At 53.4% G+C, this 26,255-nt stretch overlaps 1 protein-coding gene and 1 long non-coding RNA gene across 7 annotated transcripts in view; one reads left to right on the top strand and one right to left on the bottom strand.

Moving 5' to 3' along the window:
* The first annotated feature begins 1,871 nt into the window (after positions 1-1,871).
* LOC306648364 overlaps positions 1,872-26,255 on the top strand; it is a 45,624-nt gene continuing 21,240 nt past the window's right edge. The window contains exons 1-2 of the long non-coding RNA XR_013760364.1: positions 1,872-2,843; positions 20,168-20,757. This is a non-coding gene — a long non-coding RNA (uncharacterized lncRNA). The remainder of the gene's footprint in view (positions 2,844-20,167; positions 20,758-26,255) is intronic.
* Positions 6,100-26,169, bottom strand: LIPE (lipase E, hormone sensitive type). Of its 6 annotated transcripts, XM_079118369.1 has the most exons (11): positions 22,932-22,993; positions 22,476-22,600; positions 14,739-15,274; positions 12,081-12,171; positions 11,828-11,973; positions 11,435-11,620; positions 10,972-11,266; positions 10,070-10,297; positions 9,665-9,841; positions 7,037-7,455; positions 6,107-6,631 (listed from the first exon to the last, which is right to left on the bottom strand). In XM_079118369.1, exons 2-11 carry the CDS (start codon positions 22,561-22,563, stop codon positions 6,416-6,418), a joined length of 2,382 nt encoding a protein of 793 aa, XP_078974495.1. In that variant the 5' UTR covers positions 22,564-22,600; positions 22,932-22,993; the 3' UTR covers positions 6,107-6,415. The 6 variants fall into 6 exon arrangements, with proteins under 6 accessions (XP_078974493.1, XP_078974494.1, XP_078974496.1 ...); XM_079118367.1 differs by lacking the exons at positions 22,476-22,600; positions 22,932-22,993 and adding an exon at positions 24,439-26,169 and having other exon boundaries at positions 6,100-6,631; XM_079118368.1 differs by lacking the exon at positions 22,476-22,600 and having other exon boundaries at positions 6,106-6,631; positions 22,932-22,985.

Raw genomic sequence — 26,255 nt, 5'->3', positions numbered from 1 at the left:
CCCTCCTTCCCATCCTAAACCTGCTGTTTCCTTGAGGGACTGCCCAGCGGGACAGGAGGGACTCAGGGAACTGTGGGTGTATCACTGAGTCTGGTTTGGGTGTGTTGTGACTCCGTATATGGTTGTGTGATTGTGTGAAGATTGTCTCTTTGCCTTACTTCTGTGGTCTGTGGGAGACATGTGAGGGGTCCCTTCTATTTGTGTGTTGTATTACACACCTGTGATTCTACACACTATGCATTGAGTTGGGGAATGTCCTCAGTTATTGTAGTTCTGCAATTCCTCCTGGATTGGGCAGCAAATATTTATTGAGGACTAGCTCTACTGGATGGACTCTAGAGCCAGAAGACCTGGGTTCACATCCCACCTGCCTCTTACTGGCTGGGAAACCTTGGGCAAGTCGCCAAATTTCACTGCACCTCATTTTCCCCATCTGTAAATTGGGTTGTTGCAAATGGAGTTCTTGAGAGGATTGAAATGATTAATTCATGTGAAGGGCTTACAATTGTGCCAGGCACCTAGGAAACATTTTGGGTGATGATGATGATGATGATTATATTCTGTTCATTGCTAAAGATCCAATAGTGAACAAAATCCAGTCTTAGCTCATGTTCCTTCTAGTGGGGACTGAATCTGTGGCTTTTCAGGGGCTGGGCATATAATTGCAGAGCCAGGTCTGTGTGCATGTGGAATAGGGTATTTCTGTCAGTGCAGGTGATTCTGTGATGTGTGCCTGTTGGTGCTTGAAGGCGATTATATGTGCCCAATGTGTGCCTCTCATTATGTGGGTTCAAATGCAAGATCACACCTCACAAGTATTGCGAGGGAACGTGTTTGGTGTGACCTTGTGTTTCCAACTCCCAGGTGCTGGAAGTGTGTCTGTATCTGGAGCATTGAGACCCTCTTGCTCCACTCCCCTGCATGTCCCACAGGTGACCCTGGGAGGCTGACGTCTTCCAAAATGAGCCTCAGTTTCAGTCCAGTGTGGACAGTGGGCCTAGTGGCATTGGGAGAAATGCAAGGGCAAAAGGGAAGGTGGGAGGAGACTGTGAGGCCAGGATAGGCTGAGGAACGTCATGGTGACACAGAGGGAAATGGTGGGATAGGGACGAGGAAGAGCTGCACAGGGCGTTTGTCCCTGTGTCTCTGCACAGGCATCTTTGTCCATCCCATAAGCATTTGCTGAGTCTCTGCAATGTATTGGGGCCTCTAGGGGGCATCAGTAGAGATGAAGACCCACCAGGAAGCTGTTACCCAGGGCGGCCCACCTGTCACCTTGATGGGCTACAGTGACAGTTCTGAGTGAAGGAGATGTGGAGATGGTGAGGGAGAGGGAGGGCCCTGCCCATTTCCAATCCTCCCTGAGGCCTGATCTGTTCAGATCAAAGTACTGAAGCCATGAGGGAAAGGACCCTCCCAGGCCAGGGGCTCCCCATGAATCATTTTCTTATCATCTTTTAATGGGATAATGACACATCTGCTTTGTCCTAATCACCATTTTCTACCCCAACTAGGCCCAACACCCACAGCAAGTAGGGTTAGACAAGCCTGGTGTCATGGAGACAGGGGAGGAAATACCTGGAGTCCCCATCCTTGTCACCCCTAATGACCTGGGAGTCTCAGCTCCCAGTTCCTCTTCTTTGGTTGACTGTCTGCCATTTCATCTCTTCTCTCTCTGGGCCAGTCTTTATTTCTTTGTTTATTTATCTCTTCGTCTTCATCTGTTTTTTTGTGTTTCTCCTGTCTCTTTACGTCTGTATCCTTTTTTTTTTTTTTTTTTTATCTGTATCTCGATTCTCCTGCACTGGACCTCAATTTTCTCACTTGTAAAATGGGGATAATAATAATAATAATGATAATAATCTGATCTCTTAGAACTGTGAAGAGGAAGACATCAAATAATTATGTAAAATGCTTAGTACAGAACCCAGGTCACAGTAAATTCAGCACAAGAGAACTCTATTATTATTATTGTTTTATTATTTTTATCTCTCCATTGGTATCTGTTTTTCTCTTTGTCTCCAAGTGCATCTCAAGTCCCCTCCCTCTCTGGGATCCTTTTGTAGACAGCGCCCTGCCCTGGCTTCTCTGGGGGATGTGGAAAGGGCATATCCAGGCCAGAGCTTCTCTGCCCTCTCCATCTCTGTTCCATGCTCCACCTCAGGACACAGAACACTTTGCCTGGGGGCAAGGCCTGGCTCCAATCCCATAAATAACCTCATAAAATCCTGAATCCCAAATCCGTCATGCCTGGACGGCCAATGACTCCCGGGATCCAGGTTCCTAGACCTCAGTCTTTCAGGTTCCCCAGCCCACTCCTCTTTCAGACCCAGATGTTAGGACCCCTCAATCCCTCCTTCTCTCGGGTCCTAAGTCCCCTGCTTCTTTAGCAAGGAGTCTGCACTCCCAAGACCCCATTCTCCCTCGAGACCCAAAGGTGAGGTCAGCAAAGAACTCAGGTATGGGCACCAGAAACCACATTCTGGGCCATTCTGTCCGGGACCACGCCCAGTCACCAGCCCCTTCAGTTTCTCTTCAGAGGCGGGTCTGACACTCGAGGCAGTCTTCCCGAGTCTAGCTTGCAATAAGCTACCCATGACGTCAGACACTATCATCCAGCCAATAGACACTCTGCTTCCCGCCTCCCCAGACCAATCAGGACGCTTTCTCTGGCGGGCGTGGTCTGCAGCCAAAGTCCAACAGGATAGGCTCTCGTAGATGCCAGTCTCCTCCAGTCCTTGCCAGTTTGCCAATAGACTGAGAACTGCTGGGTCCGGATCCAGGTGGGTTCCGCAGAGGCCAGAGTAAGCTCGCGGGGAAACCAGTTCTGCGGGTCCGGCCGGGTAAGCCCTTTCCAGAATGACCAGTATTGGGATTCTGACCATAGCTCGGACGGGAAACGGCGAGACTTGCGGCGGAGCGGGGAGTTCAACCAAGGGGAACCCATTTTGCTTTATTGGAGAAACTGCCCAGGGTTGCATGATCTCGGTTATTCATCCATTCATTCCTTCCACCCGGTACTTGATTCTCATCTGCCCCGCCTGCTCTGTTTAGCCATCCGTTCAGCTCTTCCTCCTCTCTTTAATTCCCTCACTCGCTGATTCCCTGGTATAGCCACTCACAGCTCATTCACTCACCCACCCATTACTTAAACAGACATTTCCTGAGGCTTCTGGTGTGCCAGCCCTGGTGCTGGGCGATGGTGGTGAACAAGATGAGTCAAGCTTAGTCCCTGCCCTCAAGGAGCCCCGGTCAAATGGGAGGAATGACATTGACAGGCAGGGGTGTGAAGGGGAGGGGCAGCCCAGGAGAGCCTTTTGGGGGAGTGGCATGGTCAGGAAAGGATTCCCAGAGGAGGGGTCATTGGAGTTGGATCTTGGGAGAGCAGAAGGTGCCAGGCAAAGGTGAAGAGGGTGTGGGAAGGATCTTTCAGTCTGTGCAAAGACAGGGAGATGTGCAGGATCATTATGTGCCCAAGCAGAAGGCCAATCATGTCCTCCTTGCTAGCAAAGGAACTGTAAGACTGGAATAGAATGAGCATGAGGAGGTGGGCAGAGGCCAGACTGGGGAGCTTGGACTTTGTCCTGGGGGTAGGTTGGGGAATGGGGAGCCACCTAACAGTTTAGAGTTAGGGGTGGTGGGTCAGAACTGGGACCAGAACTGGAGGAATGAGACTGGAAGCTAGTAGCCCAGGTGGTGGCTTTTGCAGGGACCCAGGCATGAAAGGATGAAGCATGGATCAGGGCAGAAGCTGAGGGGATGAGACTAAGATTCAGGAGGCAGAGAGAACAGAATAGGGGGTTGATGGGCTATAAGACAAGGGGGTGATCTGGACAAGATCCAGAGCTCTTCTTCATCTCAGGGAACAGGAAAAGGAACAGGTTGGCACGTCATGACTGTTTTGACAGAGATGAACTAGAGGTCCTAGGAGCAGCGGGTGGATCTGGACCCTCAGGGGAATTCTGGGCTGTGGCTCCTCCCCAACATAGGTCACTTGTTGATGAATGAGGGCCTCTCAGATAAGGATCCCCCTGCTTTCCATCCCCTTAGAAAACTGCTTTCTTTTCTTTTTTGGCACTGGGGATTGAACCCAGAGGTGTTTTACCACTGAGTCACATGCCCAGCACGTTTTTTATTTTTTATTTTAAGACAGGGTCTCACTAAGTTGCTTCGGGCCTTGCTAAGTTGCTGAGGCTGACTTTGAACTTGGGATCCTCCTGTCTCAGCCTCCTACACTGCTGGGATTACAGGCGTGCACCTGTGCCCTGCAGGAAATTGCTTTCTTGTGCTTCTGCATCTTCTGTCTCTTAACCTGGCAGTTTTAGAGCATGTTCCATCATCTCTAAACATGCACAACCCTGCACCAAGCTCCTGTGAATTCTCTCTTACCCTTTTGCCATCAAAGACTTGGTACCTACTGACCCAATTCCTTTCCTTCTGTTTCCTCTTCGACCTACCATATCTGGCTGCCCATCTCCCATGGCCCTATGAGGACTCTGCCCAAGGTCCCCAAGGTCACCTGCTCATTGTTGAGGTCTGAGAATAACATTTCAATCCTCATCTGTCATAGACCACTCCCTTTGCCTGAAACTCCCTTTGCTTTACATCCTCTTTCCTGGCTCACTTCCTCTCCAGCTGCTCAACCCTCCAGTACTTCCTTCCTCTGCCCACTCCTTTACTGGGGGCAGTGGTCCTCAGGACTCTGTCCTGGCCCTCCTTTAGTTTCACCTGCCGACTCTTCCTAGAAAGGTCCCAGTCCCTTGGCTCTAGTCAGAAGTGAGTGCTCACACTGCTCTCCTCTCTCCTCCTTTCTCCTGGATGCCCCTTCTAGAGTGTCTCAAAGAGACCTTTGACCTGTGTCCAAAACAGCTCTCAGCATCACCCCCTTCACATACATACACCTCATTGTCCACCTGCTTCCCTGGCTAGACCATCATCCTTGCTCCCCTGTAACCTCATCCCTAGCCTCAATAAATCCTAATGGTCCAACCTCAGTTATGGCTCTGTGTCGCTCTGCCTACATTCCCTACCCTGTAGGCTCTGTCCCAGCTCAGGCCTTGCTCTGCCACCTCTGCTTCCAGGGGTCCAGTCTTGCTCTTTAGGTCCATCCCCTAATGCCCCAGCAGGCTCTTCTGTGCTAGAACTGATCCTGGCCCTTTCTTCCTCAGGGCGCTTCTGTGGCTCCCCATTGCCCTCCAGCTGTAGTCCAGCTTCACTCCAGGCCCTTCAGGATCTGTCCCTGCTGGCTACTTCAGGCTCTTCCTTCCCCATTTTGCACCTGATCTGGCCAGATGGAGACCTTGATCACTGCCCACTGGTTTTTCACAGCCCGGCATATTTTTTTGCCTAGCAAATTTATGCTCATTCTTTAAGGTTGAGCTCTGATCACCTCCTTTGTGAAGCCCTTCCTGACCACACGGAACCCTAGGGGCTGTAGTAACCTGTCTGCTCCTTCACTCTCCCTGAATCCAGGATCAAAAGCCTCTTGAGGACATTTCCTGGGTATAAATCATCTCTACTCCAAACCTGGGGCCCCCAAGGGGTGAAGCCTCTAGAATCGTTTGGGGGACTGCCTGTCCAACTGGACAGAGCTTCTATTTCCAGTATTTTGGGCGACCAGTTTGTTTCTGGTTTCCTGCCAACTTTGTTCTGTGGGGAGTTTGGGTCACGGACACCTCTGGGACTCAAGAAGTTTATGCATTTTTTTTCCTTGTTGGATGCCTACTCTGGGATTGTAAAGGAAGTAGCCTTTCATTGAATCTGGGAGTCCATCTCACTGAGGGACTGCAAAGGGGAGGCTCTAGGGTCTCTAGGTACTCTACCTGAATTAACGCAGAGTGGTACCACAGGTCTGTGTTAGTAGGAAGCTCCCCCTCAAACAAAAAACCCCACGCGGGCTGGGGATATAGCTCAGTTGGTAGAGTGCTTGCCATTCAAGCACAAAGCCCTGGGTTCAGTCCCCAGTACCGCAAAAAACAAAAACAAACCAACCCCCCGCCCCCCCTCCCCGCCCCCAAAATACCCCGCACTCCCCAGGTTTCTTGGTTCCCAGCAGCAGAGTCCGATGCTGCCCCCTGCTGGGCGATCACCCTCCCTATTTGAGAAAGGCCACAGTAATTAAATATTTTTATTTAGAAAAAACAGACCGACCAGCAGCGCTCTGTCGCAGCAGCAGACGGCAGTGGTGGAGTGCAGGTCCAGCTGTCTCAGTGACCCGTGTGTGTGCGCCCCCTCCCCGAGGCCCGCGTCTCAGCTTTCGGCTCCTGCCCCACCCTTGCGGTCCCCAGTCTTAAGGCACAGCCCACCCCCGCCCGCCCGGTCCCTGAGCGCATTCACCACGGAGGCCGGCGCAGGTGGGAACAAGGTCTTTAGTGCTGTCCCCGCAGCCCCATCTCCCCGCACGGCCTGGTCGGGCTCAGAGCGGCGGTGTGGTGGCGGGTGGAGTGAGGATGAGGCGGATGCGCTCCACGCACAGCTCGGCGGCCTGTCGTGTCTCCCGGCACAGCGAAGCCAGGCTTAGGAAGCCGTGCGGCAGGTCCTCGACCACGCGCAGTGTCACCGGCTGGCCCAGGCTGCGCAGTCGCCTCGCGAACATGACCGAGTCGTCCAGCATGGGGTCCAGGGCGCACGCCTGCGGGACGCACGTGGGGGGCCGACAGACGGGCGTGGGGTGTGGGAACAAGGGAGGAGGGGGAAAACGTGGACACGGACATGGGTTGGACAGAGGCCAGAGATACGGGGGGCGGGGAGTTGGGAGAGAATGGAGGGAACAGGTGAGAGATCCAGCTTTTGACTCCCTAAGCCCCCTGCCCAGCCTCTTGAAGCTGCACAAAATTGCAAATGGGAAGGGCAGCTGGGCTCCTACTGTCCTCCCTTCTCTCATCCGCAGGCACTGTCCTCTCCTGGTGGCACACCTCTCCCCTCTGCCTGCTAACTACCTTGCTCTGCACCTCCAGTGCTCCTCCCTGGGGCACCTGGGCCCAGCCCTGCCCCACCCCAACCCGGCCTCACTGCACCGTCCCAATCCCTGGCTCACCACAATGTGCACAGGTGGCAGGGTCTTCAGCATACTGTCAGGTGCCAGCAGAGGCGACATGAAGGGGTTCTTGACAATGGGTGATGAGTAGAGGGGCATTTGGGTGGCACCCTGGCTCGAGCGCCGTGGGTGGAAACCCTCCGGGAAGGCATTGCCCACCCGGGGGCTACTGTCCTTGGTGCTCCCTTCTTTGGCCTCAACCTCTTCTCTGGCATCCTCAGGCCGTAGAAAGAAGTTAACATCAGAGGGTGTGGAGGGGCCCAGTGTCTCCACAGACAGCGACATCTCAGGGGTGTCTGATGTCTCAGAGCTGCTCTTCAGGTTCAAGTCCTTCAGCGTCAGAATCTTGAGGGAGTCTGTGCCCACTGGGCCCTCAGGCTGGGCCAGGGCAGCCTCTGACACACTGCGACGCATTGACTCTGTGGGAAGGGTAAGGTCAGGGGGTTGGATGGGACCATAGATAACCCTGGCTGTTAGCTGGGTGGCAGATAGGGAAGGTTGGGGGAAGGACAATGGTCTGCAGAGGAGGAACTGCCTCCCTCTCCAGCTGTGGAGGCCCAGGACATTCCCCAGATTCTTCTGGGGGATGGGTGGAGCGTCCCTGTGCCCCAGACTGCAACTCCAACCCAGTAGAGGGAGACACAAGGTGGTTTTGGAGGGGGAGCTATGCTCGAGCAATCGGGTGTGTGTACAATGACTGGGGAGTACAAGTCATTTTGCCTCTGGAAGCCTCAGTTTCTTTCTCTGTATGAAGGAGACAAGAAATAGTCCTTAGCTCATAACGGTGGAAGGATGTAAGAACTCAGTGGGGTAAGTTATATGGGTTTAAGTACTAGAACCCCCAGAGATTATATCAGCATAAGGCTTTATTGCCAGGTTGGTGCCCTGTTCCAGCTGCCTCCTGGACCATAAAAAGCTCAGCCAGCTTTTTATGGCCACTTGACACAAAAGTGTGAACATATCAAAGTGACTAGAATAGTGACAGGTCCACAGGGCTTGAAAGGAGGCTCTGTTCACAGGGATCTGAGTCTGGAGGGTATGTTCGATTCCCAGGGACCCCACATCTGTAGCTGTATTGATCTGTGAAATTCTCCTTCAGGTCTTTCAGTTTTATCTCCTCCCTTTGAGTGACCAGGCAAGCAAATACCCAAATGATATGTCCAGTCTATCTTGGCCTCAACTCTTATTAATTTTATCACGGTGCTTATCACTAGGCCCAGCACCCTACATTTTGGGTTTTATTCTTGTGTATCAATCCATGGAGCAATACAAAAGTGTGAGAATAATCAGTTGAGTGCTCTGTGACACTCTGAAGCAGGACAGCTGACCTGGGCATAGGATGCCAGCATCTTCTACTGCCTGCCAGGTACTATGCTAGGCACTTGACACAATGGGTGCATACACTCCTCACAGTGACTCAGTGATGCAGGTCCTCTTACTGCACCCATTTTATAGAGGAGCAAAGCAAGACTCTCAGATGCTGTTGTCTATGTCACCCAGCAACTGGTAGAATGGGGAGCTACACTGGGGTGTGCACCTCCAGGGGCTGCATTTGTCACATCCATCTTTAGGGACAACCCCAGTGATCTGTGGTCAACATGCCTCCAGTTCAATCCCATTTTAATTGTTTTTGTTTGTACATATTACATCTATCTGAAGATCCTAAAATTAAAAACATTAAGATAAAACACACTTAATTGGAATGACTTTTTTGGGGGGGCACTGGGGGTTGAACCCAGAGACACTCAACCACTGGGCTACATCCCCATCCCTTTTTATTTTTTATTTTGAGACAGGGATTTGCTAAGTTGCTGAGGCTGGCCTTGACTTGCGATTCTCCTGCCTTGGCCTTCCTAGTCACCTGGGTTACATGTGCATGCCACTGTACCTGGCTGGAATGATTTTTTGAATAAAAGGAATTGCACATTCAAAAGTAGATGCAATTCCTATTCAGAGAACACTGTGAATTTCTTAGAGATAGAAAATAAGTTGAAATGGTTGTGTTTTAAAGATCCTCAAATGTTATGGTGAGAAAAAATGGATCCCTGGCTGGAAATGATTTTTGGCTGAGGGGCCTGCTACCTGCCCAGGGCTGGGAATCTCCAGTTCCCCTGTTCTGTCTGCAGATCTACCCACCTTAGGTCCTGGCCCAGCTGCTGGGGATTATAAGCCATGTGAGTATTTCCCTGGAAAAAGCAGAGGGCTGGACCCCCACCTAAGAGCCCAGAGGACTTAGGTAGTTTTTTTTTTTTTTTTTTTTTTTAGGAAAATAAAAATTACTTTTAAAATTTATTGGTTCTTCAGGTAGAGTTCTTGTCATTGAAAATCAGGACATGTGGCATATCTTCAGAGTCATTTCCCAGGGTTTGGTTTGGAAAGCAATTCCTGGCACTCTGAGATGACTTAGAAGACTAAAGGTCCTAGAATTTCTAGGATGTGGACTGGCATGGAAAATCAAAGTTTTTTGGTAAGATCAGGGATGAATACGGGACAGAGCCAGCTGGGAAGGTAGTCTGCTCCACCGTGTACTCCAGGGCTCCGCCCCTTTTCCTACCCTGGGACTTTTGCTGTGCTACTGTATCCCTAATGGCCACCTGTCTGGGTACTTGGCAGTAGGCCACCACTCACCTGCTGTGGGCACTGAGGTCTTCTGGGACTTTTGCCCACTAAACTCTAGGAAGGAATTGAGCCACGAGGAGGCACCCAGGCGGAGATCTCTGAAGAGCAGGGATGTGTCCCGCTGCACCAGTCCCATCATGCCCAGTGCCTTCTGGTCTGAGTTGGAGTGTTCCTCTGTCTCTGCACCTACAGCGTGTATGTTGGGGGCTGAGTTGGTCTCCTCTTTCTAGGCCCAGTCCCAACACCCAGAACACTAGGCAAGTGACTCAAGAATTCTCACTGTTTGAAAAGGAGCAAGAATTCCCCTGCCCAGTCCCTCCTTCCTCAGGCCTGAAGACTGGGCCCCAGCCCCTGTCCCTGCAGGATCCAGGTGTCCAAGTACTCCAGCCCTGCTGCTGAGGGGAAGGGCCATACCTGCATAGGCACTGACACACTTGGAGAGCACACTGAGGGGCAGCAATGGGTCCATGAGGCTCAGGAGGCGGGAGGGAGAGGCGGCTGACTGCAGCATTGTGGCTGGGTAGGCTGCCATGATGCCATCTGGCACCCGTACGCCATAGGCTGCTGCTCGGAGGGCCACAGTAAAACAGAGATTCCCACCAGCACTGTCTCCAGCCAGGCAGATCCGCTCCCCTGTAGAGCCTAGTTGAAGGGGAGGGAAGGATTGGGTCACAGCCTGGCAGGCTCAGTGCAAGGGACTGGGGAAGGGTGCCTGGGCTGGGAGAACGGGGCCTTGGAGATGGGGTGTGGGGTTTCCCAAGGTCTAGAGGGCTGCTGTTTTATTAAAGATTGCCAAAGGGAGACGGGGATCTACCAGAGGATCAGGAAGACCTGGAACGTGAGAGGTGAGGAGATCAGGAAATGCTGGGAGAATAGGGAGGCTGAAGGGTGGAAGGGCTGGTGGTGGTAAAGGGAAGCTCAGGGTCTATTTCCTGAAGGAGGGGCTTCAGAGTCTGGGAAACCGAAGGTAAGTTTAGGCTCACAGCACAGCCACACCCTGCTCTGTGCCTTTCTGTCCTCTCAAGATGTTCGTATGAAGAGCTGGAGAATGGTGCCAGGAAGCTGGCAGTGCAGGGGAGCAGGGGCTGGGGCAGCCATGGAGGAAAGAAGAGATAGGAGAGAGGCTGGCTGAGGAGGCAGAGGCAGTGGAGACTCAGGAGCAGGGGGTAGAGGTGGAGTGCTGAGGTGCAAGGTGGGCTGGGTAAGGGGCAGGCAGTGGCAAGAGGCTGAGGCTTAAGGAGCCATGTGGTCCACTGCCCCTGCCCTGGGCATGGGGGTTGAAGCAGGAGCCTTGGCAGTGGGGGGCTGGGGCTCACCGAGGAGGGCACAGTGCTTGATGGCCCAGCAGTAGGCAAAGAAACACTCCTCCAGCGCACGGGGGAAGGGGGCCTCGGGGGCCAGGGAGTAGTCGATGGAGATAATGGGGGCACCCAGCTCCTGGGCCCAGCTCTTGAGGTAGGGCTCATGAGATTTGGAGGTCTGGGCCACGAAGCCACCGCCATGGAAGTGCACTACCAGGGACCTTGAGCGCGATGTCTGCTGGGGCCGGGGCCGCAGCTCCAGGATCCGCGGGCCCTCGGACTTCACCAGGCTGCACAGCTCCTCACTGTCCTGGGGGTGAAAAGGGAGGAGGCAGGTGAGGCTGCAGTGGGCCTGTCTGGGTCTTGTCCCTCCAGGAGGTATGCTCAGAGAAACAGGATGGGGCAGGTACCCAGCTAGAGGCTGGAGGGCACCCTGGCTGGGTGCTGCCCCTGCTCCTGACTGAGGTCAGGGCCCTACCTGTCCTTCCCGAAGGTCATAGGAGATGAGCCTGACGAGGACAGGCCCAGGGCCTGTGTGGGCCAAAGGAGGCGAGATGGTGACTGTGAGCTTGGGGTCAGAGGACAGAGGCATCTCAAAGGCCTCAGGCGGCAGGCTGAGCAGGCGGCTTACCCTCACTGTGGCTGACGTCATGTTGGCCAGAGACTGGAGGGAGGGAACAGAAGGGCTGCTGCAGAGGGGCTGCCTGCAGGGGGCCCCACACGCCTCCTTTCCTGGCCCATTTTTCCCCTCCTGTGCCATCCCTGGGCCTGGGGCCCTGCAGTGCCTGCCGTGGCTTTGGGTGGGTCTCTGCTCTGGCTCTCAGCGTTCAATCTGTAACTGGTCAGGGTCCTCGCCTGGCCCCATGCTCACCGAGAGCACTTCGATCTCGGTGATGTTCCAGAAGGCTTTCCAGAAGTGAACATCCAGGTTCTGTGTGATCCGCTCAAACTCGGCCCCTCGCAGTTCTGGGTCAATGGCAAAGCGGCCGCTGGTGAAGAGGGAGCTGGCTGTCACACCTAGGGGCCAAAGGGGTGTCAGGGATCCCTGGTGGGTCAGGGTGCTATGCAGGGCTAGGAAAGAGGGACAGGAGGCGAGGCCATGGACGGGACCCAGCTGCACTCACCGAGACCAGTCTCGTTACGTTTGTAGTGCTCCCCGAAGGACACCAGCCCAATGGAGATGGTCTGCAGGAACGGCCGGATGGCAGGTGTGAACTGCGGAGAGACGCCTCTGTCACCCGCCCGCCCAGGAGGGGAACAAGAACAGGGCAGCAGTGAGGGGCAGAGAGGTGTGGGGGAGACACATTCATTCAGCCAGCATTTCCTGAGCTCCTGTGTGCGGGAGAGGCTCTGGGCCCCTTCATGGAGCTGGTATTCTTGAAGGGAAGACAGGTGACAAGCAAAAGATGTGTGCCATAGGACGTCAAGACAGTAGGCGGAGGGGCGCGGTGATGAAGTGACTTGGGGTGGGGCTGCTTGGTCAGGTCTTGGAGGGGGGATCTGAACGAGGGGGTGGGCGCTCCCAGCAGAGGGCATGGCAAGTGCAGAAGCTCGGCATGGGTGCAAGGGGAAGCCACGGGGCCAGTGTGGCTGCAGCAGAGCAAGCCCGGGGAGAGGAGCAGGGAGCTCGGAGAAGCAGAGGGCGCTCAGGCAGGGCCTGTGCTGAGGAATGTGCACTCTGAGCCACTGGAAGACTGTGCCCCATGACATGAGATTTCCTGAAAGTGAAGGCAGAAGGGCAAGGCAGACCATGGGGGATAGTTATGGGGCAGCAGAAAGAGGGAAATGGGTACTGAGACTTAGGGCAGAAAGACTGCCAGATGGGGGCAGGTATGGTGGCATACACCTGTGATTCCTGCAACTCAGGAGGCTGAGGCAAGAGGATTGCAAGTTCAAGACCAGCCTCAGCATTTTAGTGAGACCCTGTCTCAAAATAAAAATAAAGAGAGCTGGGGATGTAGCTCAGTAGTAAAGCACCTCTGGGTTTAACCCCTAGTACTTAAAAAAACAAAAGATTGCCAGATGGGGAGGCTGAGGCCCAGAGATGGGACAGATAGCTGCTATAGAGGAATGGGGGATAGAGAGGGAGTCTTGGCGGGGGGGGGGGGGGGAGGGAGGACACAACAGGGACAGCATCTGAGGAAATAAAGCTGCAGGGCCCGTGGGGCTCTTCAGTTCATCCTGCAAACTCTGGAAGGTCCTAGGCACGCTACACACTGGGCTGGAGCAGGGACTTAGCAGTGACGGTGATGGGAGGCCTCTGTCCTGTTAGGGCTGACACGTTAGGCGGCAGATGCTGTCCTGCACTATAGTGAAGATGGGCCTCACAGAGTAGCTATCAGGTGGCCCTGACCAGGGGCCCAGTGGGCCAGACAGCATGGGGATGGAGGGTGCCTGGCCATTGTGGATGGGATACTGGTTCAGGCGTTCAGAATCTCTTCCTCGTGACTCCAATGTCATGGCCAGGACACGGGGAGGGGCTGGCTGGCCTGACGGGCTGATCAGTGCTTGTGGGCTTAGTGTGGATGCTGGGTGGTTTCCAGTAATGCCCGGACTGGATGCTGAGGACAGGCTGCCTTGTAGGAAGCCTGGAGTGTAGGGTGGGTGGGGCGGCTGAGAGACTATCACTGAGGTTGGGAGAAGCCCAGAGGTGGGAAGGACTACAGGGTCACATAGCTCTAGATACTACTGCTGAGGTTTCCTGATACAGCCAGGGGTGCAGGGGGACCCAGCACAGACCCCAGACAGGCAAGTTTGGGCCTCTGTTCTGTGCCCCACGGTCCTCCAGATCTCTAAATCACTTGTAATAGAAGTCTGAGGGCCTTTGAGCTGCATTGCTTTCTGTGTGCTGATAAGCTAAATCTCTCAGGGCGGTTTGGGTGTAGAAGGCCTACAGGTAAGGTCATGCCTAGTTCAGGGAGGAGAGGCCACAGCCAGGTCTTCTTCACTGTCATCAACTCTGATGGGCTCATCAGTCCTCCCCTGAGGGCCACATGAAAATCTGTGATTCTACAGCGACCTCAGTCAGTGAAAAAGCCCAGGGTCCAGTCTGGAAGTTAAGGCTGACATCCTCGCTCCCTCCCTCCCCTCCCTCCCAGAACTCCCGTGGGGATGACTCAAGGGGGTACACCCGTACAGAACAGGCCTCTGAACAATACTGACCACCTTCTGAGGGATCTCAAAACTTAAATGACTCCAGAGGCCAGACAGGTAAGATGAAAGAGCAAATGACAGGCTAGGGAGGCTGAGGCAGGAGGATCACAAGTTCAAAGCCAGTCTCAGCAACTTAGTGGGGTCCTGAGCAACTCAGGGAGACCCTGCCTCTAAATAAAATATAAATAAAAATTTTAAAAAAGGGCTGGGGATATGGCTCGGTGGGTAAACACCCCTGGGTTCAATCCCTGGTACCCAAAAAAAAGAAGTACAAATGAATTTCCTGAGTGTAAGACAAGAATGGTGGGGATCCTGGTGGAAAAAGCTATGCAAGGACTGGGATGTTGCTCAGGGATAGAGCGCTTGACTAGCATGCACAAGGCCCTGGGTTTGATCCTTCTCACACCACCATATACACCCACACCTCCAGCTATGCAAGTTAAAGATTTCTTTAACTTGGTAGATCTGGTCCAGCTCTGAGTCAACTTCCCCTTTCTGTATCTGCTAGTTCATAAATTCATAATACTGACCACTGTGGTTATTCCATTCCTCTACTGGGCCATGGTAGGGGCCACCAATGCCTTCACTGTGGGCCTAGAAGGGCAGGGGGCAGGGGGAAGGGGACTCACCTGGAAGCCCAGACAGCGGCCATAGAAGCAGCCTTTATGCAGTGTGACATACTCTCGAAGGAAGTCGGCGGTGAGTCCCTCATCACCCTCAAAGAAGAGCCACCCTGGCCGGTTGGTGGCCAGTAGACGCTGGGCGTAGTAGGCCAGAGCACGGAGCTGGGTGAGGGCAGCCAGGTAGGCCTCCAGTTCGGCCAGGTTGTGGCTGGTGCGGAAGAAGATGCTGCGGCGGTTGGAGGCCACATAGCGGGATTTGTGTAGCAGGTGTGCAAGGCAGCAGCGGGCTGTGTGCACCAGGCTGCGGTACCCATTGGCTGGTGTCTCTGGGTCCAGGTCAAAGAGGTGTGCCACGCCCAGCAGGCTGCCCAGGGCTGGCTCCAGCCCCAGGGCCTGCTCCCGCACACCCGCAAAGACACTTGAGAGCCGCCGTGCAGTCTCCCCAGGGCCCTGGCTTGAGAAGAAGGCCATGTTGTCCTCTGCCAGAGTCACCAGTGACTGTGTCATCGTCCGCAGGTCCATGCTGTGTATGAGCCGTGAGGCTGTGGGCAGGTGGGGAGGCCTATCAGGCTGGGCTGGATCACCCCTTGCTTGGCTTGGCCCAGAAGTCTAGGCCCCATCCCTCTTCCCCTAGGCTCAGGCGTTTGCCCTCAGCCCCTTTCTTCAGACCTACCCACCCGTACACATTTCCTGGACACTGCTCCCCATGCCCACTCCCGTTCTGAACCAGGAGTTCATAATTCCAGAGACCCCAGCCTTCTCCTCCTTCAGACCCAGGGGCCCAGGACCACAGGTCCCTCCTCCCTAAGGCCCAGGAGGTTAATTCCTTATCTCCAGGACTCAGGAGACTGCAGCCTCATCCCCTTCCTTCCTTAGGACCCATAAGTCCAAGTCCCCAGTGCCGCCTTCTTTTCTCAGAAGCCAGGAGTCTGAGCCCTGTCTTCTCTTTCCTTGAACCCAGGAGTCCAGACCCTTTCTCTCTAGGACCCAGAAGTCCCTGCTGTCTCCTGTTTGGGACACTGAAGCCTGCGTTCCCTGGTGTTCCCCTCTCTCTCGGACCCAGTTTCAGACATTCTGAGCTCACAAGAATCTGATTCCCTGGTTACTGCATCTTTCCTATGAAGAGGGGTTGGCCTCCTCTTCTTCCCTTCCAGGAATTCAAGACTTCCGGCACCTGTCTCTGTTTACTCTCTTGGCCCAGACTCCTCATTGGTTCCAGAAGTCTGGATGCTTAGCCATTCTGTCAAGACTCAGGAGTCCAGTCCATCTTTCCTTCTTAGTTCCAGGTGCCACCCATAGGCCTTTCCCTCCAACATTTGGGAGTGTTCAGCCCCCTGCCCACCTGTACCCATTTCCTGGACACTGCTCCCCATGCCCACTCCCCTTCTGAACCAGGAATTCATAATTCCAGCCTCACTTCACAGAGGACTCACTCCTGTCCCTCAGGTCTGGTTGTGGAAACCCCTCCAAACTCCAGCTCCTTCCCTGTTCCTCTGTAGGATCCCCAAAGCTCAGTGTCATTTCTCTCCCATCTGGGTCTCCTGCCTTTGGGCCTGTCCACGTGTCTTAGATTGCATGGCTGGCCCTGCTCCCCTGCCTGGAACAGCAGTACTCATCACTGCCATTGACCTTCAGCTCAGCCTGTGGCAGACCCTGTGAGCTAAGGATTTCAGTGTGATTGTGCATTCAGCACACTAGCCTTTCTGAGACAGACTACCTCAGTTCACATCTCTTTTTTTGCTAGGAGAGAAAACTAAGGCTCAGAGGGGTTAAGTTGGGAGCTGAAGGGTGCAGAGTAGCTGAGCTAAGTTAAACCCAGATCTCTGACAGAACTGCTACTTAGGCCGAGCTCACTCCCAAGACTCTAGACCAGGCCTCTAACCCTGACCCTCAAAATCTTGTCCTGACTGCACGCTTCAGGGTCCTCTGGGATCTCTGTCCTCCCCAGGTACTATTTTTTTGAATGGCCTAACACCCAGGCCCTAGACAAGCTGCTCTTACCCTCTGGTGGGACTGCCACCATCTGCCTGAAGCAACAGCCCACCTCCTGCCTGGCTCTGGGTCTTTGGCCCCGTGGTCCCCTAAAGGGAGGCTCTCCTCTCCCTTCCAGGCCCTGGGGTTGGCAGCAGCCATTCCTGTCTCTCAACTGGCCATGCACTCACCCCTTCCAGGCCTGTTTGGAGCTGGAGCTCCCTGGATCTGGGACTGCTGGTCTGTGGTTAGTGCCAGTAGCAGCCTGGGGTGATAAACCAGGGGAGGGACTGGCTTGCCCAGGGTGTGGCTATCTACTCCACCTCCCACCCAGAAAGGACAGTGAGAGCCACGTGCTGTAAACAGAGCATGGAGTCCAACTCCCTGGCCCTCCTGCCCACTCCCCGCCACAGCTCAACTGGGAATACTTGCCCCAGGCTCCTCTGCCTTCGAACCTAGGAGTTCAGGCCCCCAGCCCTCTTCTCCCTCAGGACCAAGGAATCTGTCTCAGTATTGAACATACTGTCCCCTTTCACCCAGCGAGGCTGCCCTCCCTTTACCCCAAGGGGATTCACGGAGCCAAAGGCCCAGTAATCCCGGTTCCCGCCCCCTTGGCTGGTCCTGGCACAGGCGTCCCCAGCTGTTGGGGGGGGAGAGAGGAGGTGGCCAACGCTGCCTGTCCCTCCTAGGAGGACAAAAGCCAATTAAGGGCAGTGCCAAGCTCAGCTAGGGGCCTTAGCCACAGACGCTACTGACTGGTGTTCCCATGAAAATGCCAACACACACACCTGGACACACTGGTCATCTATCTGCCACTACCCTTCACTGCCCACCCTGCTGACTGCCACCCCCACCTCACATGTGGGGAAACAGGCCAAGAGAGACGCTACCCAGGTTATTCCACACGCTCCTTGCCTGGCCGCCGGCTCTTTCTCACCCCTTTGGCCTCAGCTGAGGTGCTAACTTCTCCACATCTAACACATGTGCCCCGTCACTTTCTCCCACATGTTTAGTTCTTCTTTCCTGACATTTTGCACATTTTGCAATTATACATTTATTTTATTTTTTGCTGTACTGGGAATTGAAACCAGGGCCTCACATATGCCATTGAATTATATTCCCTGCCCTTTTTATTATTTTTTGAGACAGGATCTCATGAAGTGGCTGAGGCTGGCCTTGAACTTGCGATTCTCCTGCCTCAGCCTCCTGAGTGGCTGGGATCACAGGCATGTGCCACCATACCTGGCAAGCCTTTATTTGTTTACATGTTTGCTGTGTGTCTTTCCCAGAACAGAACCAGCTTTTATGGAGCCATGAAGCTTATAAGGTATGGGGTATGGCTCCTTAGGAAGAAGAATACAACGTTATATATCGAAATTAGGGAAGGCCTTGAAGGGACCTGTGCAAATCAGAGGCTCCCAGGACTGGTGTCACTTAGCCTGGCTGTAACTAAGTCCTTTTTGTCTCTGCCCTGGACTGTCATCTCCATGAGCACAAGGGGTGGCCCCACGGCCTGTCATGGGGATGACATATAGTAGGTGCTTAGGACAAACCTAAAGGAAGGAAAGCACGAAGAGTCACAGTGGAATCCAAAGTGGGTGGACAGGAGCTTGAGAGAAGGCTGCAAACACATGGACAGACGGACAGACTGGGGACTTTGGAGGCAGTTAAGCTTGGCAGCTGTGACCATGGGACATTGACTCAAGTTACTTGCCAGGTGATACTGGATGAGTCCAGCTCCCTCATCTGGAAACTGTACTTGGACATTCTGTCCAGAGTGGGTGACATGCTTTAATAAGCAGCACCCATGGGTGGCATTATTTTTTTTCTTTTCTTTCTTCCTGGTGCTGGGAATGGAACCAGGGTCTCACAAAAGACAGGCAAGTGCTCTTCCCCTGCACTGCACCCCCGCCCTTTTCTTCCCTTTCTTCTTTTTTTATTTTTTGTGGTGTTGGGGATCAACCCTGGGCCTCATGCACGCTGGCATGTGTTCTGTCACTGAGTTACCCCCCAGCCCAGTGTGACATTTTCTGCATGTGATTGGCTGTGTGGGCTTGCTCAGCATCAAGGAAACAGTGGGTTGGGTTATTTTTCTCGGTGGCACTTGTCACAATCTAACATCTATACTATTTCCTGCAGTCGTTCAATCTGTCTCCCTCACTAGCTTCTCGGCTCCCTGAGGCAGGGCTAGAAATTTCAGTCTGCCCTGTGAGGTGTCAGCTGCACATGGTGAACATCACCTGACACTGTGATCTCTCTCTTTCTAAATGTAGGGTAGGGGTCTTTGTTAAAAATGAGGACAGACACCAAAAGAAAGATCAGCGTACACAAAGCAGGGGAGAAGGGGCTGGGTCCCAGGTCGTGGCGACTGCAGGCCCTGCCCTTTGCCCTGCTCCTGGCAGTTCTGAGGCTGGGCTGTCTGGAGCCAGGAGGAAGATGCTGAGGTTGCCAGAAACTTGCCAAGAATCCCAGACAGAAGGCACTGGGGCAAGGGCAGGCCCACTAGGGCCATGGGTGAATGTGGTATGAGTGGGGCAGAGGTAGGACCAAGGGAACCGGGCAGGGGTTCAGCCCAACACGACTGAGCTCCAGCCCTCTGCCCTAAAAAGCCACTGGACAACCAGACCCAGCTGGGACTTTGACCCTGGGAATGGATCGGGGTGAGAAGGGCAGTGGTAAGGAAGTAAGAAGATGAGGACAGTGTGATCTGGAGCCTGGGATGGGCAGGCCTGGGATCCTGGCATCAGAGGGGGACGTGGGGCAAGTGGCCTCTCCCTGAGTGTCTGCCTGAAAGGGCAAACCTGGGCAGCACTGTTCTCTTCATGTGCTTTACTGGAAGTAACTGGTGCCACCCTCCCCCCATGAGGGGGCCATTATCATCCCTTTGGCAGATGAGAAAACAGGGGAGGGTCGCAGAGTCAGCAAGGGCAGCTCCAGGACAATGCTGTGGTCTCTGCCCATGACCTGTGTTGCTCCTCTCTGTGCCTCAGCTGTGTGAGGGTATCTTCGGGGTTCATGTGTAGATATGTACATTTGTAGGTGTGTATCATGACCAGTGTGTCCAGGTGTGTGTGTTGGCATTTTTCTTACTGGGTGTACTTGCACGTTTTTGGTATGTCTGAGGGATGTGTGCTTGTATGCAAGTGTCATGGCTTTTGTGCACTTCCTAGCCTGCGAGTGTATCTCTATTTCTCTCGGCTTGTGTGGGCATGTGTGTATATGAATGATTGTATATACACATCTGGGCGTCTCCTGTCTCCTGTGTGTGATGAGAACAGACTTCTCCTGATTTGCTCAAGCAGAAACCCAGGGTGTCATCTTGGCCACCTCCCACCCCATCCAATCCATCACCCAGTCCTATTCACTCTACTGCGGCTGCCTCCTTCCTGGTCCACACCAGAGCGTTCTCATCTAGGTGACTGTAAAGATCTGTGTGAGTCACACGTCCACTGTTCTTCATATAGCAGCCAGAGGATCTTTCTTAAACATAAATCTGGTCACATGCTCTCAACCCTTCGATGCCTCATGCCCTGTACTCAGGATAAAGCTCCAGATCCTGGACATGGCCTTTCAACCAGGTACCGTCCTCTCCTCTTACTCTGCCTGCCCAGCTTCCTGTTGCTATCCTCTCCCCACCCCCAGATTCCTCTGCACTGTCGTGTGCTGTTGCCTGGGGCCTCAAGGTCTTTGCCCAAGCTATCTTCTCTGTCCTTCCCGCCCCTACTTGCTCAGCAGTTAGTGTTGCCCATCCTTGGGTCCAATGTCACCTCCTTTGGAAGCCTCCCTCTTTCATTTTTCTCAGAATTTTTTCTGTTATATCTGTCATTTACCTCCATGGTCTTACTTGATCACATCTGTGTCTCTAGCTCTACTGTAAGTCTGTCCTGATCATGGAGAGCCCAGGTCTGGCACCACTAGGCATTCAGTGAATGTCTGCTGAACGACTCTGGGTGACTGAGAACTTCTGGGCCTGGTACACAACAGCAATTACCAACCCACACACTCCCTGCCTGAAAAGGCTGAGGGCAGCCATCTTTCTGCCTTCACTGGCCAGGTAAGTACAACCAGGTGGCTCCGTGCCTCAGTGTTGTCATTTGGGAAATGGGATGATCATAATGACACTAGCCTCATCTAATTACTGGTAAGATCAAACCCATAACAAGAACTATTCCAGCCAGCCCAGACACCCAAGGCAGAGGTCTGATTCACCCATCAGAGGCCTGGCACCAGGGAGGCCTCCTGAAAGGACAGGTGAATCTCAGAGCTTGAGGGAATGTGCCTTTGTGTGTAGGTAGGTCCATGGGTCTGTGACAGGACTGGCCGAGCACCGTGCAGGGAGCTCTACCCAAGCAGATTCGTTCTGACTCCTCAAGACAACCCTAAGGGAAGCATGATTATTAATATCCCCATATTACAGTTCATGCATTCCTTCACTTATTAATCCAATAAATATTTGAGTACCTATGTGTGTGGCATTCCAGGCTCTGGCGTTATAGGGTAAACAAGGCAGATAGAGGCCTACTCTTACAGAGCTCACTGTCCAATGGGGACTAACAGTAGCACCTCTGCCTCTCTGGAGGGCTTGATCTACACTCATGTGAACCTCACAACAGTCCTACCAGCCAGGCACTCTGATGGCTATGCCCATTTTAGAGCTCAGAAAAAAAGTCTGTAGCCCAGTATGATGTCACAACTTTCAGAATGAGAACCTGGTCTCCAATACTCAGGTTGTTGTTGTTTTTGCAGTGCTAGGGACTGAACCCAACACCCAGGTTGTGAACCATGGTCTGTACTGCCTCTGGGTATGCTGTCTTGCTTGTGAGGCTGTGTCTTGTGTGAGAGCAAGGGTCCTGAGACTCCAGTCTGAGCTCTGAGCCTGTCTGAGCTTGTGTTTACACTGGAGCCAACTGTAGTTCTATCCTTGGTTAATAATGCAGGCAGGGAGCATGAGTCTGGGTTCCCTGGGGCTGGAGAACCACATCAGTTTCTTTCCTGCTTTAGGAACTTCCCACAGGTTCTCACTGCGATTTAACTAAAAGATTCAACCTGAGCCAGGGCTTAATGCCTGCCCTAGCCTGAGGCTTTTAGCATCTCTGTTGGTCTGTTAGTTTTTCTCCAGCCTTCTAAGATCTAAGGAACCCATGCTACAGCCCTTCCCTCTTCTCCTTAGGGAGGGTGTGAAGGTCCAAACCCAAACCAGAGATCCCTTGTCCTGGAAAGGGTTGGGTCGGGAGGTTAGGCCCCCGTGGAGCTGGGATGACGCAGGTGGACGACAATGAATGGATGAATGAATCAACTGAGGTTGGGAGGATGGGGCTCTGATGAGCTCAGCTGGCGCCCCTACGTTTCCCACTCCGGCACCCCTTTCCCTGACTCACCCCTTAACTTTCTCTTCGGGTAACAGCTGCTAGACCCCTTACCCTTTATCCTCTCAAGAGTGCTGGTGACCTGAAAATCAGTGCTTGAACCATTTTCCAGGCAGAAAACACTGAGGACAGCGGTTGCCCTTGGTCACACGGGAACTCTGGTCCAAGAGACTCGCATTCCGGACTCTGCGCCCAAGACCGCAGCAGGGCGCCCGGTAGTCTCTATGCCTGAGTGGGGCATTCCATTCTCACCTCTCCCCTTCTCACAAGGGATCGTACGGCCCCGACGCGAGGCGGCAATGGGCCAGTCCACGGGTTCCCCGAGCTCTCGTGGCAGTGGGTCTGTCTACTCAGTCCCGAGTGTGTGAGGTTCCTTCCGGGCTATGGCCGGTGCCCGCGAGCTCACCTTTGGCCTTGGCTTGTCGCCACCGCCGGCGATTGCGGCTCTTTGACCCCTCTTGGGCATTCTTCGAGGTCGCACCGGCTGACTCCATCAATTCTCCGCGGTTTCCAAGCCGGGCCCAATTCCAGCTGCCAGGACCCGCGGGGAGGGTCAATCCTCACTACACGCCACCGCCGGGCCCCCATACCATCCAATCCCGGGTTTGCTCTTCTCTGGGTCCCGCCCTCTGAGCAATCACGGTCGCGCTCCACTGTCAGGACACGCCCCTAACCGCTAGCAATGAAGCCCTGACCCCGCCTCCTCGTACGTATTAAAGGGCCCGGGCAAACAAAAATGCAGCCCCGGAGGCGTTGTAGTGACCTTCTTACCCGACTAGTGGGGAGGCCGGGAGGGCTCGCCCCCAACAGGGAAGTCCCGTTTTTCTGACATGGTGATGCTCAGTCTCGCTATCCCACTCACCTTCCCAAAGAGGGATCCTTAGAATGCGGCCCAGCCTGCCCGCCGGGAGGAGCGGGAGACCCGGCTGGGGGCGGGGGGTGGGCCAGGGCCTCCGGCAACTCAAGCCGGGGCAGGGCCAGCTCTGGAGGAGTGGCTGTTTGGAGGAGGAAGCCCCGCCTTCCCTCCTAGTTCTAGTTCTAGTATTGTCTCCTAGTTCTAGTACTGTTCTTGCTCTTTTCTTCCCCTGTCTTCTCCCTCCTCCTGAAGAATGGAGGGGAGGAGGAACGGAGAGAGCTTGCCGTGCACACACTACTTCAGGCGAGGGGTTGGACCCCTGAGAGGAGTGGAAGTAGAGGGAGCGCGCCGGCCTAGGAAAAAGTGGGAAACAGGAGGCCCGAGGCTTGCGCATGTGCACATGGACAACTGCCACCCGCGCCTGAAGAGAAGCGCCCTCGTCTGCAAGCATGGTGTGTCGTGGCGCAAGGATCTGGAGGCCTAGAGAGACTTTCATCCTCCATCCTGGAAAAAGCGCCACTCGAACCACTTATTTGCATGGTGCCTCTCTTCCCCTTCCTTCCAAAGCATACCCTGTTCTCAGCTCTGAGAGGCACGGCCCAGCCCTTCTGCTCCAGACCATGGCCAAGGTGCCCTCAGCTTAAGGATTGGGGCTGCACTGCCCTCCACCCCAGGATACTTCAACACGTAACCCCCAATTTCCTGGATAGTATTTGAATCCCACCTTCGCCACGGCTGCGTTTTGAGCCTAGAAGATGAAGATGAGGGCCTGGGCACCAGGACTGGAGCCTGCGTCCCAGGGTCGCCGCCTCTTGCTTCAGAGGAGCCCCAGGCAGAACCAGTCTTGGGCCCATCACCCTCTGATACGGTTCCCCAGCTTTCCTTCCATCATTCCTTGACCTTGCTAGGGAAGCTGGTGGCCATGGCCCCTCTCCCAGTTTCCTCCTTTTTGAGAATTTGCCCTCAGGGCGATTTGGCCTGGCTGAACCTTATGAAGTTAGCTGGAAGGGGAGCAAATACCTTCCTGGCAGTAGAGATCAGACCAACTGAGGTCATGAATGCCAGGTGATCAGGCCTAGTCTGTACAGAAATTTGGGAGGGTAACGTCCACACTCAACCCTGTCCCAGAGCTGGTTCTCAGTCAGATTTTATGAAAGGATGAGCACTAGGAGAGGGAAGGCTTCTGGTCCTTCCCCCAGAACTCTTTCCTACCTTTCTATTTGATTTTCCCCAAATTCTCTTTAGGGAGGCAGCCCTGTCTGTTCAGGGGAGAAAGTCAGATCCTGGCTGGAACTTGGGCTTGCAGCTTTCTAACTGCACCTTCTTATACAAGATCTTCCCTTATGTTTAGGATGAGGATGTTAATTTTCATAAAATGAGAATGTTGAGCTTTATCTCACAGAATTGTTGAAGGATTAGCTGAGCTAACCTGGCATACAGTAAATTCTGAGTATTTCTTGAATAAATGGATGACTGACCCTGAGAGGCTGCAGATCTTCCAAGTTTGACTCACCTGTATCCTGATAGTGTCTGTGATTCTGGGCACTGGTTTTCTTCCCATGTAGTGGTGTCCCACTGTATCCTGACATGGCTTCGTAGTCATAACCAGGTTTCCTTCTGAAGGCTGGTTTCATTCCTGGGGTTATTGTTACATTCCTCATACCTAGCAGATCTGTCTCTAAAGATGACCTCCTGTTTGATTCTAAATCTGATTCAGAATCTGTGATGCATTCAAAAAATGTCTTCCGCTCTTGGGTTACTTGCTGCATGGAGACTTCATACAATCTTGTTAGAAATTTCCACTCAGTCAAAAATCCCTTCTTGGATTTGGCTCCCTGGGCTGGAGGTGCTTGCTGGGCTGTAGGGTCGGATTGTTCAGTTCTTTCTTGGGATGTAGATTCAACCTGGGCAGGTGGTCTCTTTTTGGGTCCAGGAATAGCCTGGGCTGTAGGTGTTGATTCTGCATCTTGTTGAGCTAGTGATGGTCCAGGTACTGACTGGGCTACATCTCTCTCTCTCGATTCTAGTTCTTGTTGAGTTGTAGATACTTGTCCTGGCTCTCGTCCTTGCTGGGAGGCAGTTTCTTGTGGATTGAAGTGCACCCTTTGAATGGAGGGTGATTTCTGTGGTATAAGAAATTTCAGGTGCAAAGCAGATTTTTGTTGGACTCTAGTTTCTTGCTGGGATGCAGCTTCATGTTGGGCAAGGGGATCCTGCTGGGTGAGGGGTCTTTGCTGGGTTGCAAACTCCTGTTGGGTACCAGATCCCTGCTGAGGTTTCAGTCTTGAGTTGGCTGTGGGTGTCTTTTCTGGCCCAGGCTCTGGCTGGGTTATAGGTCTCTGGTGTGGCTCAGGTTCCCAGTCTGGCACAGATTCTGACTTAGAACCTGGTTCCACTCTTGTTATTTCCCTCATGGGAGATGCTGATCTTCCAGGTTGCATCCTGCCAGCTCCCCCACCCCCCAGGCCACCCTCTTCACAAATCTGTCATGGTGACATTGCCCTCTGGGTTTCAATCCTTCATCCTGGCATCCCTGGTCTTTTTAAGGCAGCTGGCTAGGGGTTTGATCACTGCTGGCCCCCCTCTCCTGAGCCAGGTGATACACTCTGTGCCTTCTACTTTAGGTGGGAGGGATTAGGAACAGGAGGAGGCTGGGTGCACTCTTACCAGAGGGAGGGGCTTCCCCTCTTGTGTCATAAATAAAGCCCCACCCCACTCAGTACTTGGTTGAAATGTACCTTCTCTTAAGGCAAGCATCCCAATTTAGTCTCCTGTTTCATCTGGGATGATAGAAACCAGATTCTGGTTAAGTGCTGCTCGCTCCTCTCCCCTTCTGATGTTTGAGGAAGAGTTAAAGGGGGAGGCAGTCTGTACTTGTAATAAAATTTTCCTCTTTATTCATTCTTAAAAGTGGTTGCCTGTTTAATCTCTTGATATTGTCATGATTTCACACCCTTGCTATAAGAAAACCCCACGATGTCTTCCCATTTTTACAACTTGAAGCTCTTTTGAATGGCATTTGAGATCCTCCACACCCTCTTTCTAGAAACCCACAGAATACAATGCTGTTGATGATGTGGATAGCAGTCATAAATACTGAAGGCCGCCTACATGTAGGAAACTGTGACTTTTTTAACCTACATTATTCTTTAGTAAGACAATGTCTGATTCATGGCTATACCTGCTTTCTATGCCCCACCTAGTCTTACTTCAGAAAGGTTTGTTGAATGAGTGAAAGAATAAAAAGTTGGGCAGTGGAGAGAGTGAGGGTCATAGGTGGGAAGAAGTAGGTGGAGGATCCAGGTTGGGTTTGGCATGGACAGGGTAAAG

Source organism: Sciurus vulgaris (assembly GCF_902686455.1).
Source record: "Sciurus vulgaris genome assembly, chromosome: 17".
Lineage (NCBI taxonomy): Eukaryota > Metazoa > Chordata > Mammalia > Rodentia > Sciuridae > Sciurus > Sciurus vulgaris.
Note: the sequence above shows the minus strand (reverse complement) of the source record. Positions and strands in the feature narration are given on the sequence as shown.

Coding starts and splice junctions, on each gene's coding strand:
- LIPE (XM_079118367.1), bottom strand. CDS start 25,366: ATGCAACCTGGAAGATCAGCATCTCCCATGAGGGAAATAACAAGAGTG. Junction 15,275..24,438: donor CAGACACTATCAGGATACAG/GTGAGTCAAACT, acceptor ACCTGCCCACAG/CCTCACGGCTCATACACAGC. Junction 7,456..9,664: donor GACCTCAGTGCCCACAGCAG/GTGAGTGGTGGC, acceptor CCCTTCCCACAG/AGTCAATGCGTCGCAGTGTG.